Source organism: Ascaphus truei, chromosome 11 (assembly GCF_040206685.1).
Source record: "Ascaphus truei isolate aAscTru1 chromosome 11, aAscTru1.hap1, whole genome shotgun sequence".
Classification (NCBI taxonomy): Eukaryota; Metazoa; Chordata; class Amphibia; order Anura; family Ascaphidae; genus Ascaphus; species Ascaphus truei.
The window spans coordinates 42,714,144-42,727,583 of record NC_134493.1 but is presented as its reverse complement, the minus strand read 5'-3'; the positions used below and the strand labels follow the sequence as shown (position 1 = coordinate 42,727,583).

General features: G+C 50.3%; 1 protein-coding gene across 2 annotated transcripts in view; it reads right to left on the bottom strand.

Moving 5' to 3' along the window:
* LLGL1 (LLGL scribble cell polarity complex component 1) overlaps window positions 1–12,544 on the bottom strand; it is a 47,538-nt gene extending 34,994 nt beyond the window's left edge. For both annotated transcript variants that reach the window (XM_075565896.1, XM_075565897.1), the window contains exons 1-2: window positions 12,287–12,544; window positions 1,509–1,606 (exon numbers count right to left, since the gene is read on the bottom strand). In XM_075565896.1, the coding sequence (XP_075422011.1) occupies window positions 1,509–1,606; window positions 12,287–12,367 (179 nt within the window). In that variant the 5' untranslated portion in view covers window positions 12,368–12,544. The remainder of the gene's footprint in view (window positions 1–1,508; window positions 1,607–12,286) is intronic.
* Between the last annotated feature and the right edge of the window lie 896 nt (window positions 12,545–13,440).

The following is a 13,440-nucleotide window of genomic DNA, read 5'->3' as shown; positions in this document are numbered from 1 at the left end:
GTGTCCCACCGCAGCCAACTGCGCATGAATCATTACCCTCTGCCACGGAGATATACACGCATGTACGTGTCCCACCGCAGCCAACTGCGCATGAATCATTACCCTCTGCCACGGAGATATACACGCATGTACGTGTCCCACCGCAGCCAACTGCGCATGAATCATTACCCTCTGCCACGGAAATATACACGCATGTACGTGTCCCACCGCAGCCAACTGCGCATGAATCATTACCCTCTGCCACGGAGATATACACGCATGTACGTGTCCCACCGCAGCCAACTGCGCATGAATCATTACCCTCTGCCACGGAGATATACACGCATGTACGTGTCCCACCGCAGCCAACTGCGCATGAATCATTACCCTCTGCCACGGAAATATACACGCATGTACGTGTCCCACCGCAGCCAACTGCGCATGAATCATTACCCTCTGCCACGGAGATATACACGCATGTACGTGTCCCACCGCAGCCAACTGCGCATGAATCATTACCCTCTGCCACGGAGATATGCACGTATGTACGTGTCCCACCACAGCCAAATGTGCATGAATCATTACCCTCTGCCACGGAAATATACACGCATGTACGTGTCCCACCGCAGCCAACTGCGCATGCATCTTTACCCTCTGCCACAGAAATATACACGCATGTATGTGTCCCACGCACCAACTGTGCATTAATCATTACCCACTGCCACGGAAATACCCGCATGTACGTGTCCGAAGGTTAGAAATAAAGCTAATTTTTAAGTAATATTGCTGCAGAAACAATTAAGATGAAACCAGATAATACCAACATGCCAGTCAGTTGGAGACAGGCCTGAGCTGCACAACTTCTTGCAGAGAATATGACTGTTAAAGGAGAAATCCCTGCGATATCCTGCACGTGTGTTTAAAATAAAAATCAGTTCTGTCGTATTAAATACTTACTATGTTTGTTTTTAAAATTCAACAACATGTCATTTTTTTATGAGTTTCAATACACTGAGCATCCTCTGATTTCTGTAGCAGGTTTATCCCACCTCCCCAGCAGTGCGAGATCTTTACAACACTTTCCTGTTTGTGATCATGTGTTGCCAATGTTCCCAGCAGTGTGAGCTGCAAACTGTAATAGATAATATTCCCTTACCAATATAAGAATGCATTGTAGCTGCTGAATTACACGGACGGAAGGATTGATTGAAACTGAAATGCAGCCATTTAGTGAACCCTGGGAAGCCGGATCTTTGCCGATTAATCACAGGAGAACTAATCTAATTGGCAGCTTAGGTAATTCATTTTCAATAAAAAAGGTAATCAAAAGTAGATTTTTTTTTTTTAAGTGCTGCGCAGACGGCCTCTTTAGGCCCATACTTGGCATCCCAGATAACAGTGCGTACAAAACCATTTTCTTGTGCTTCTGCTGCAGTTCCACTTGGCGAACAAGTGAACCCACGGAAAAGATCCAACAAGATTTCTTTCCCCCCCACCCCCCCACCCCCCGTAAGACATGTAAAGGATACATTTTGACAGCGCCCGATTTGGTTCCGATGGCCATGATCCTGAGCAGGGGGTCAAACGCCAGCGAGCTCGGCTGGTTGGGAAATCCATGTTCAACCGTCTGCCGGAGAGGAACACACAAACATTCAGAAATCAAACTACAGATTTAAGCAAACGATAAACCTCCGTCACAAAATAAGACTCAACGCATGTTCCTCCCGCCAAGTGCTTAACCCAGGAGTTCCCACCTCCAGTCCTCAAGACAACAGGTCAGGTTAAGGATATCCCACCTTCAGCACAGGTGGCTCAATCGGTCCCTGCTTCAGCACAGGTGGCTCAGTCGAAGACGGCCTCTGAGATACCTGTGCTGAAGCAGGGATATCCTGACCTGTCGGGGAAGAGGCACGAAAGACTGGTGTTGCGAACGCCTGGTTTAACCCTTTTGCTGCCAGAGGCCTGTAAATGCACGGATCCACGTGTTATTATACGGCAACGGGCTGCCGGACAGTGAAAGGGTTTGACATTGTCTCTTCCCTAGTAAGATGAATACAAGCAGAATTCCCCATATTGTAATATCTCACGCTCTCTCTGGCATACAAGAAAGTATTGCTGCACATCAGTGCAACCCATCCCTGCAGCTCTACCATTCCCTGATCCACCCAGCCACGGGGCTCTTCCATGCACGCACACATCTGGGGGCGGTTTCTTCAATCCCTCGCCCGTTATACAGTACACAAAGTTATTTTCCTCCCTAAATCTGAAAACCAACCAAGGCGAGAGTGTAGGGGCAATTCCAATGTGGTTGGGATGGGGGGGGGGGGGGGTCACACACACGGTCCCCAAAAATCAGTGTCATACCAAAAAGGGTCAACCACCATCAGCCCACTGCCTCTGGTAGGACAAGTGTTAACACACGCAAGGGGAGAAGGTAAATCCTTTGGGACATGGGTATAAAAACCCTCAGTCCTCAAAGGCCACCAACAGGTCGGCTTTTATGGATATCCCTGCTTCAGCACAGCTGGCTCAGTCGAAGCAGGGATATCCATATAAGCCGGCCTGTTGGTGGCCCTTGAGGACGGAGGGCTTGAGACCCCCAGCTTTAGGATGCAAGGAAAGACGATGCTCTGCTCTCGCCAAGTGAGATCATAATCACAGCTGCATCCGCTCTGAATTAATTATCTCCCCCACAACCTGACTCTAATTAGAGCCCGAGTGAAAATCAGGTTCCCCTCCCGCCCCGGCGAGGAGACCAGGGATGGTGGGCCTGCTGCGGTGACGGAAGATTCCACGGGAAAGAAATACCGCCACGTATAAAGGACTCTACATTTGTATCTCAAAAAAGGTGCTACGTAGGTAAAAAACATATACAAATGGCAGTGTGATCTGCTAGGTGTAATGAGCGTTAGCCACTGTGCGTGTCTAGGACACATTCAGGAGACTTTCCAGGTTTGAACGTAAAAATACCATGAATACGTGTATGCAAGGAGCAGCGCACTAGAAGCGTATAAGGCTGTGTGTCAGTAAGAACACAGGGGCTTATGCAGAGAGGTACTGCTTAAATTCGCCGCAGGATTGGAATTTATTGTAGTGCTATGCAGGGTACTCCGGTAGCGCGGTGTTCATGAAATAGCTAAGTAGGCGAGTTTCACTTGGCGTGAAACTCGCCATTCAAAGCCGCGCGTTATTTGCCCACAATACAGCCAACTTTTGTTGGCGGGCAAAATTTCCACTGGACGCGCCATTTAGTAGCTCCAATTGGCGCGTACATGCACATCGGAGCTACTGGAATCCTGCGTGTTTCCGCATTGGCGAGATTATGCTTCTCGCCACACGTCTGGCGATTTTAAATTGGCCCACCAAGTTCTCGCCACTACCTTCCTAAATGCGGACATTTTTGCCTCTAACCTGGCGAATTTTACCTTAACGTTCCTCTCTGCATAAGCCCCAGTGTTATGTAATTATACATCTTTTAGAGGAGCAATCTAAGCAAATGTTTGTGGGGTTTTTTCCCCAATTTCAACCACGCATCATTTTTACTGACTTTTTATACACTGAGCACCTTTTGATTTCTATAGCCAGCTTTAGGCCGCGCTTATAGTGCCGGCGACGTCGCTCGAAAACAAATGCATTGCCGCCGCCGCCGCTTATAGTAAGCGCGACGACAATGCGACGTCGCGAAAACTGGTAGCCGGCAAAATTTGATTTTTCAAGGGCTGTCGCCTCATGTGACTGCTCTTGAACCAATCAAATGCCCGAAAACCCACGCCACCGCCGCGCAAAATATAACTTTTGCCTGTGGCAACGGGTGACATCACCCGTCATCGACGCCACTATAGGCGCGGCCTTAGCCCACCTCCCCAGCAGTGCAAGATCTTTGTAACACTTTCCTGTTTGGGATCATTTGTTGTCAATGTTCCCAGAAGTTTGAGCCGCAAAAACTGTAACAATATATAATGGTACCTTAGTAATATAAGGATACATTGTAGCTGCTGAGTAACACTGGCTGAAGAATTGATTGAAACTGAAAGGCGGCCATTTAGTGAACCCTGGGAAAGAGGATTTTTGCTGATTGATCACGGGAGAACCAAAATTGATCAGCAGCTTAGGTAATTCGTTTTCAATAAAAAGGGTAATCAAAGGCTGCATATATTAACACAAAAAAAAAGCGGTAATTTTCAGCTGCTTGGACGGTTCATTTAAAGAAACGAGTGGTTTTATTCAAATAAACGTTTCGGTCTCAAGGAAGGCCCTGGCCAGGACCGAAATGTTGATCAAATAAAGTTACTGGCTTGTTTCCATGACAGATTGCCAATTTTGCTAGTGGAGCACCTGGGCAAGAAATGCAACACGCACAGCAACACGCACAGCAACACGCACAGCAACACGCACAGCAACACGCACAGCAACACGCACAGCAACACGCACAGCAACACGCACAGCAACACGCACTCCACATGGAACCTGCCTGGGTGCTATCCGCAGCAAGGACCCAGTACATCAGGCCCACCGGGTCCTCTCACTCAGTACGGACACACGGACCCAGTACATCAGGCCCACCGGGTCCTCTCACTCAATACGGACACAGTACATCAGGCACACCGGGTCCCCTCACTCAGTACGGACACACGGACCCAGTACATCAGGCACACCGGGTCCCCTCACTCAGTACGGACACACGGACCCAGTACATCAGGCCCACCGGGTCCGCTCACTCAGTACGGACACACGGACTTTATTGGAACAGATCAACGGTTCAGTTCTGTGGGATCTTTCAAATCTTAAAAATATTTTTTTTAAAAACACCTTTCACAGAGAAACAAAAATGTTGATCCATTCCAACAGGTCAGGTTTTCAAGATATCCCTGCTTCAACACAGGTGGCTCAATCAGTGGTTTCCGACCACTCGTTCATTTCCTTTGATACATGCTCATTTCCCCCACACAGTGGCTGCAGGATCACTCGTTTTGCCAATGACAAGTGTCAGAGGTCAATGTTTTACATTAAAGAGAAGTTTGGACTTGTAAATAAACACCAAAGCAGTGGTACAACCCCCCCCCCCCATCCCCCCATAAGCACATGGACCACTGTTATTGCACACACACAAGATCCCAGAGTAGGACTTTGAGACCTATAGATTAACAGATAATTAGGTTTTTATCTGCAATGTCCAACAGGGGGGTTAATAGGAGGGGGAGGGGTATTTAGGGCTGACCATTGTTCCCACGGAACACCTAATCCAGCTCTGCAGAAAGAGTTTGTCTCACAATGGGAAACAGAGCACACAGCTGGGAGAGGGGGGGGGGTGTTACTTCTCTGCAGCCAGGGGGGGCAGGGGGTCAGAATCACAATGATACCCATGGGAGGCAGGCTGCACCCTCACCAGGATGGGGGGGGGGGGGGGCGCAGAGGGTCAGAAACACAATGATACCCATGGGAGGCAGGCTGCACCCTCACCAGGATGGGGGGGGGGGGGGCGCAGAGGGTCAGAAACACAATGATACCCAGGGGAGGCAGGCTGCACCCTCACCAGGCAGGATGGGGGGGGGGGGGGCGCGCAGAGGGTCAGAAACACAATGATACCCATGGGAGGCAGGCTGCACCCTCACCAGGCAGGGGGGGGGGGGGGGCAGAGGGTCAGAAACACAATGATACCCAGGGGAGGCAGGCTGCACCCTCACCAGGCAGGATGGGGGGGGGGGCAGAGGGTCAGAAACACAATGATACCCAGGGGAGGCAGGCTGCACCCTCACCAGGCAGGATGGGGGGGGGGGGGGGCGCGCAGAGGGTCAGAAACACAATGATACCCAGGGGAGGCAGGCTGCACCCTCACCAGGCAGGATGGGGGGGGGGGGGGGGCGCGCAGAGGGTCAGAATCACAATGATACCCATGGGAGGCAGGCTGCACCCTCACCAGGCAGGATGGGGGGGGGGGGGGGCGCAGAGGGTCAGAATCACAATGATACCCATGGGAGGCAGGCTGCACCCTCACCAGGCAGGATGGGGGGGGGGGGGGCGCAGAGGGTCAGAAACACAATGATACCCATGGGAGGCAGGCTGCACCCTCACCAGGCAGGATGGGGGGGGGGGGGGGCGCAGAGGGTCAGAAACACAATGATACCCCAGGGGAGCAGGCTGCACCCTCACCAGGCAGGATGGGGGGGGGGGGGGGCGCAGAGGGTCAGAAACACAATGATACCCATGGGAGGCAGGCTGCACCCTCACCAGGCAGGATGGGGGGGGGGGGGGGGGGCGCAGAGGGTCAGAAACACAATGATACCCCAGGGGAGCAGGCTGCACCCTCACCAGGCAGGGTTCTGAGGGAACCCCTTTCCTTCAAACATAACCCCCCCAGTGCTAGCAACACAATATAGTCCACTTCACAACACATGCAGTGCCTGAGGAACCAACTAGAGAGGCCTCTAATTATTTGTGGAGCCAACACTGAGAGAAAAAACAGACTATTAATATAGAAAGGTTCTCGCTGGTTAGTAAACTAAAATCAAGCGTTGGTTACAGCGCGCACCTGTGACATCACACCGATTAGCTGAGTGGCCTGAGCAGGCCCAGCGCTGGACCCTCTCGCAGTAATCTCCAGCAGGAAAGTTTCCTGGGAGACCCGAGGAATCCGATTCACAGCACAGAGACCTGCTGGGTTCCCACACACTTCATTCTGGGTATACGCTTCGGAAGGATCAGGCGCGCGCTTTATTTACGGAAATTTTTATGAGCTGATGTAGGGGTTTTCAATTCCAATCCCCCCCCCCCCTTCCACTGAGCCACTTGTGCTGAAGCTGGGCTATCCTGAAAACCTGACCTGTTTGGGGGGGGGGAGAGGGGGGCGCTTGAGGGCTGGAGTTGAGCTCACCTGAGCTGTTGCACAAAAGCTGAAATATTGATGGCGTTTACAGCAGCTTTATTACTTTATAATACACTTCTGTTCTGCACAACACAAACATTACTTTAAAGGGGTCAGTCCCTCCTAGGACTACAGTGTACTAATGGCAGGGACACAGACACACCTTGATTGCATGTGTACATAATATAGGGCAGGTGTTGACAAATATTCACAATATTAAAACTCCTCAATGCTGGATATCAACACCAAACAAATAATGTATGCCACTTACAAGTTACAAATACACCATGCATGTCACATTAACACACCTCCCATAATTACAAAAACAAACTACATCTTAATCACCAAGCAGCCCGGCTCACACATTAATACTTGTAACTTCCTTATTAAAGTGTGTGTAAGCGAGTGAGCTATTGAGTGTCAGGGACATGTTTAAGGAGACACAACTTTTTATTTATTTATTTAATATTTTTAAGCGATTTTGTAAACATGACAAGCTGAAACAGGGCTGGGGGTGGGGAGGGGGGCAGGCGTTCTCTCCTTTGTCCGATGTCAGAGTCCAGTATGAGTTAGCACAGGCAAATCTCCTCTCCCCAGCTTTATAATTCTCTTATCAACCAGGAGAGACGGGTAAGGCCGCGTCCAGGGTGAAGTTGCGCGCGTGCGCTCAAACATTGCGACGGTGTGTTTATCCCGCGTGCACGCACGTGCCCAGCTGCTTGCCGAGACAAATTCTTTTGAATTTGTTGTGCGTGCCCTGGTCACGGGCGCGGTTCAGCCAATGAGCGCTAACCGCTCACAGGCACCCCCCCTCCCCCACTCGCGGGCACAATTACACACTAATCGCCCCTGCTCTCATGGCACGGTGCTCACCCTGAACAAGGCCTTAAGGAAACATGACATCCCCCAGTCACTGCGTGCACATGCGCCGGAGCGCCCAGTAGCACGTGCACCAGTTTTAGCCGCGACCTGTGGTCTGCAGTTGCGCTTCCACTGAAGAGCAGGAGATCTGACTGAGGGGGGCATGGCGGGGGCGCGGCCATGATGTCACACGGCTGGTTCACACGCATTGGCTGAACCACTGCGCCAAAAGACAAAAATCTTGTTTTTTTGGCAAAGGTGGTTGCGCATCGCGCCTTGTGCACGCACGCCCACCGACTGGGGCCTCCCTATAGAGGGCCGTACCTAGTGTTCGGCGCGCACGCCGTCGCGGCCACCGGGGACAAAGCCTAAGAAACGCACCTTGCAATTTATTTCCCAAAACATAAAAGCGGCCAGATCCTTGTCATTTGTATGGTTAGATGTGCTTAAGGAAGACCAACATTCTTTACAAAACAAGGTCTTCTGGACGGCTGTGTGGGATAACAGCTTTAACGCCACAAACCAAATAATGCCGTGGGAATGATTGGCACCTTTTAAAAGCTTTGCCCTCGTCCAAAAAAAAAAAACACCGTTCCCAATAAGCACATAAGAGATTCGCAATTAAGTGAAAATACTTAAAGGAATTTGGGTCTTCATTTGAAAATCTATATCTAGGAGATAATGGTGAAAAGCAGGATGGGCGGACAGGTTCCAACATTTCAGCAAAATCACCCGATTTCTACATTTAGTGTGGCTACAAAAATTGTGTCACATCCATCACTCCTCTGAAACAGAAAACAGCTGGAGGGTGCAGCACAAAAAGACAAATTAAACTGTAGGGCTCTTCCTTAAGATAAAAGAAATCGGGGCAGCAAGAGCTGAAGCCATTTACAGTAAAAGAAGGAAACCAACCCAGCAGGGACCTCCAGGTATTGGAAGTAAAGAGCTGGTTTTATTTGCTGGCACAGAGCGAGAAACAGCAAGGTACACCTCCAGCTGCCTGACACTTGCACAGCAGAGGAGCTGTCTCCCAGGCTGCATCAGCGAGGGGGAAGCACCTCCGCTGGAGAAAAGCTTGTGTAGGAGGAATCCAGTTGGAGGTGCAGCTGCACCCAGCACCATGGGAGGAAGGAAAGAACCAGACAAATACAGGAAAAGGAATAAAAAAGCAAGAAACAGCAGCAGCTGAACCAAAGCAAGAGGGGGAACAGTAGGGACCGCAGGGTCCTTCCCTCCCAGATGGGAGCTACAGCAAATCCTTTTGGAATGAATAAAACAAAACCCAGGGGTTAGCACAGATCTGTTTTTGCCCTCTGGCACTGTAGAGGTTAATCACTGGATCAGTGGGAGTGAAATATGTCCGCCTGTTGTACAGTCTGACATGATATACTGATCTTTGGCACTGAAGTGTACGCCTTGCTGATGGAGGGGGTTTGGGGACACAGGAAACATTTTTGCAGCCTGAGATGTTTCCCCCACACCCTGCAGCATTTCATTCTCTAACCCAGGGCCTTCCAACATGCAGCCCACCAAGGGACCTTCCACTCGGCTGCGCCTGCGCATGTTATACCAGTTACTCAGGCAGCGACGTTTTCCCACTGAAACTCACGTGCAAGTTAAATATAAAAATACATATGGTGCAGGTGTTGGATATACTTGCAAAATGTTGAATATTTTTTATTTGAACCTACAATTACAATGCGCTTGGGGCCCCATCTACTCCTGAATGTTTTCCAACTTGGTCCCTTTGGGGAACTAGTTAAAGCGCTCTGCTCAACACGTACATCGCTGGCATACTATATACAGCTCCATCCCAACCCAGTACTGCGTGATGAACCTTGCCAGGCGCCGGCACCCTCTGCTCCACTAATGGCTACCAGGTTATTGGTTTATTGCCACAGGGGAATTGCAAGCCATATTAAAAAAACAAGTCACTTTATTACATCGTCAGACAGTGGCCATCGGTCTAAACCCAGGGTGGCCAGCTCCAGGCCTCAAGGGACAGCAATAGGTCAGGTTCTCTGCTTCAGCACAGGTGGCTGAGTCTGAACACCTGTGCTGAAGCAGGGATATCCTGAAAACCTGACTTGTTGGTGGCCCTTGAGGCCTGCAGTTGGACATCCTGAGTCTAGACCATGCAAAAACAAAAATGTAAAGTTGTACAAACTGTTGCACCCACACAGAATACCCCTTAGTACATGGATGTACTCCCCTATGTAACAAGAGATTACCCCTACAGTTGGCGTTATACTGTACCACCACTACCCACAGAAACAGAGGCCCAGATGCACAAAAGGGTGCCAACATTTAGCACAGCTTCACTCCCACTGACACGAATGAGTCTTGGCCAAAGATTCACATTTATTACACGAGAGGTTCATCCCTTGCTGTTTGGGGAGCGAGAAGAGGATGGGGTGGGGGCGGGGGTAAATATAACCCGTCCACTTCCCATAACCAAACTACAAGACTGCACCCCAAACAGGCAGCACGTGGCTAACCCACCACCGGCAGACCAGTATAAGCCCCCCAGGGCCACAACACAAAAGATGCAAGTCGAAAATCACAGCAAATATGAAGCATGTCTGTGGCAATGAAAGTGGGGGGGGGGGGGCGGTTGGACACCACACTCCCAACACCAAGCACCTTTAGATACAAGTGTGTGGACCGTTCATCACTCTCCCCATGGCATAGTAGGGGTGCAAATATAATGTGCATGCACAAAACAACATCGGACCACATCAGAATGCAGAGCAAGGAGTTCAACCAGCCCCCATGTCAGGGATACCCAATATCTACTGTACCCCAACCACCGAGAGAATAACCGCTACAGTTCCATGAACCCCTCATTCCCCATATGGGCACACATTTAGTACCAAATAACAGGATGTTTCATTACTGCCGCACCCCATTTCACCAGAAGAGGGGGTTCAGCACTGCACACAGACATAAGGAACCCATCTCATGCAAACCAAGTGATCAACCCCAAACTTAGGAGAGACCGACAATAGGGAGCATCGTGTCCACATGATAACTTGGGGCACAGCAATACAAGGGTGCAGGGGTACCATATACAGAAAATTACACCTTGGGATTTCAAGACAATCCCTACCCTCCAGAAATGGGGGGGTGGAGGGGGTATACCAGGCACAGGACCACCTCCCTACAGTATTATTAGGTGGGCAATGCAAGGTACGGGACTCCCAACCCCCCAGTCTACAGTAATACATCATTACACTCTTAAATTGCGAGTGACAAACGTTTCGGCCCCAACTTCTTCCTCCGGATAAATGACCTCTTCATCACTTACCAAGTTTATGGGGTGTACGTACGTGATCACCCATTATTTTAGTCACCCAAGTACATGCAATATACAGAAGCCATTACAAATATATTTGTGACAATATAGTATGCGTGTATACACACACACACTATAGTAAGAATTTGGAATTGTCCTAATATACAATGATGAAACAGGTTTAAATGAGAGACGATGTTACATGGCTGAGGGCTCTCTGTACGTGTGTTGCTATGTGGACAGAGCCTTTGATGTGTATGGGGCTGCGTAGCACAACGTGGGGGGGGGGGAAACAAAACAAACATAAAATAGATTAAAAGCAGCAACCCGAATATGTGTTTTAAACTTAAATACTCCCCCCCCCCCAAACATGATCTGTGGATGCCCAAATTCTGGGGACCCCACCTCACTAGTATCCAAAATGTTTGTCCTTTTGTTGTGCCGTTATTTGGCCCCCCCAACTACAGGGGACTCCCAATACACTCCAGGAGCTCAAGGCACAGGACCTCCCTGCAGTAATAGGGTAGCAATACAAGGCGCAGAACCCCTTCCCCACAGTAATAGGGGGGGGGGGGGGAAGAATGCCAGACACAGGACCTCCTGCACCATTAGTGGGGTACCATGCCCAGGACAACCCCCCCTTGCTGTATTATAGGGGGTATCATACCCAGGACCCCCTCTCCCCTGCAGTATTAGGGGGGGTACCATGCCCCAGACCCCCTCTCCCCTGCAGTATTAGGGGGGGTACCATGCCCCCCTCCCCTGCAATATTGGGGGGGTACCATGCCCCCCTCCCCTGCAATATTGGGGGGGTACCATGCCCCCCTCCCCTGCAATATTGGGGGGGTACCATGCCCCCCTCCCCTGCAATATTGGGGGATACCATGCCCCCCTCCCCTGCAATATTGGGGGGTACCATGCCCCCCTCCCCTGCAATATTGGGGGCTACCATGCCCCCCTCCCCTGCAATATTGGGGGGGTACTATGCCCCCCTCCCCTGCAATATTGGGGGGATACCATGCCCCCCCTCCCCTGCAATATTGGGGGGTATCATGCCCCCCTCCCATGCAATATTGGGGGGTATCGTGCCCCCCTCCCATGCAATATTGGGGGGTATCGTGCCCCCCTCCCAAGCATTATTGGGGAGTACCGTGCCCCCCTCCCATGCAATATTCGGGGGGGTACCGTGTCCCCCTCCCCTGCAGCATTACGGGGGGTAGCATGCCTCCCTCCCCTGCAGCATTACGGGGGTACCATGCCCCCCTCCCCGCAGACCCAGGCCCCCGCACCTTGTTAAACGCGAACAGCTCCTGTTTGATCTTCTCCCTCTGGGGGTCGTTCACCTGCCGCCTGAAGCGAAACTTCAGCATCCTGCCCGGCTCCGGAGCCGCTCTCCCCACCGCCGCCCGTCACACACTAGCTGCCCATGCAGCAGACAGCTCTCTCACGGGCGGCCGGGGAACTTGATCAAGCCCGGGATCTGATTGACGTACGGCGCAACCAATCAGCGTAGCCGCTGCGGCGCCGTCCCGACCAGCGAAAGACCTGGCAGCAGCCGATCTGCCCCACCGCTTCAGGCAGGCTCACTGCGCATGTTCACTACGCATGCGCGCGGAGCAGTGGGATTCTGGGAGTTGTAGTTGTTTTCGCCTCTCTCTGCACATGTGCTATGTGCTGCTCTGGAGCTATTTTAATTAAAGGGCAATGTCTATCAGAATGCTGAAGTCAAGAAGCAAGGTGAACAAGGATCTCTGAGCACCCCAAATCATGACATTCTTAAATAATTATCCATTGACCTGTTATTTATATGAATGTCGTGTATTACTACTGTAAAGCGCTATGTACATTAATGGCGCTATATAAATTAAGTTGAAGATCCAGGGCACAACGGATATGTAGAAAATAAATGTATTCTTTCAGTGGCACACACAACGTTTCGAACTGCACAGAGTTCTTTAGCAAGTGATTGGCTTGATAAAGAACTCTGTGCAGTTCGAAACGTTGTGTGCCACTGAAAGAATACATTTATTTTCTACAAATCCATTGTGCCCTGGATCTTAAACTTCCATATACTTGAAATTACACCAGTCAGGCTTTTTTCCCTGAACCACGGAGCACCGGTGCCTTTAAACACAAGTATATTGCCCATGATATATTATTTAAGGTGTGCATGATTGAATCTCTCATTTGCTATGCCTATATACAGTTAGGTCCGGAAATAATTGGACACTGATGCAAGTTTTGTTATTTCGTCTGTTTACCAAAATAAGTTACAGTTAAATAATGAATATGGGCTTAAAGTGCAGCCTATCAGCTTTAATTTGAGGGTATTCACATCCAAATTGGTGAAAGGGTTTAGGAATTACATCTGTTTAATATGTAGCCCCCTCTTTTTCAAGGTACCAAAAGTAATTGCACAATTGACTCAAAAGCTGTTTCATGG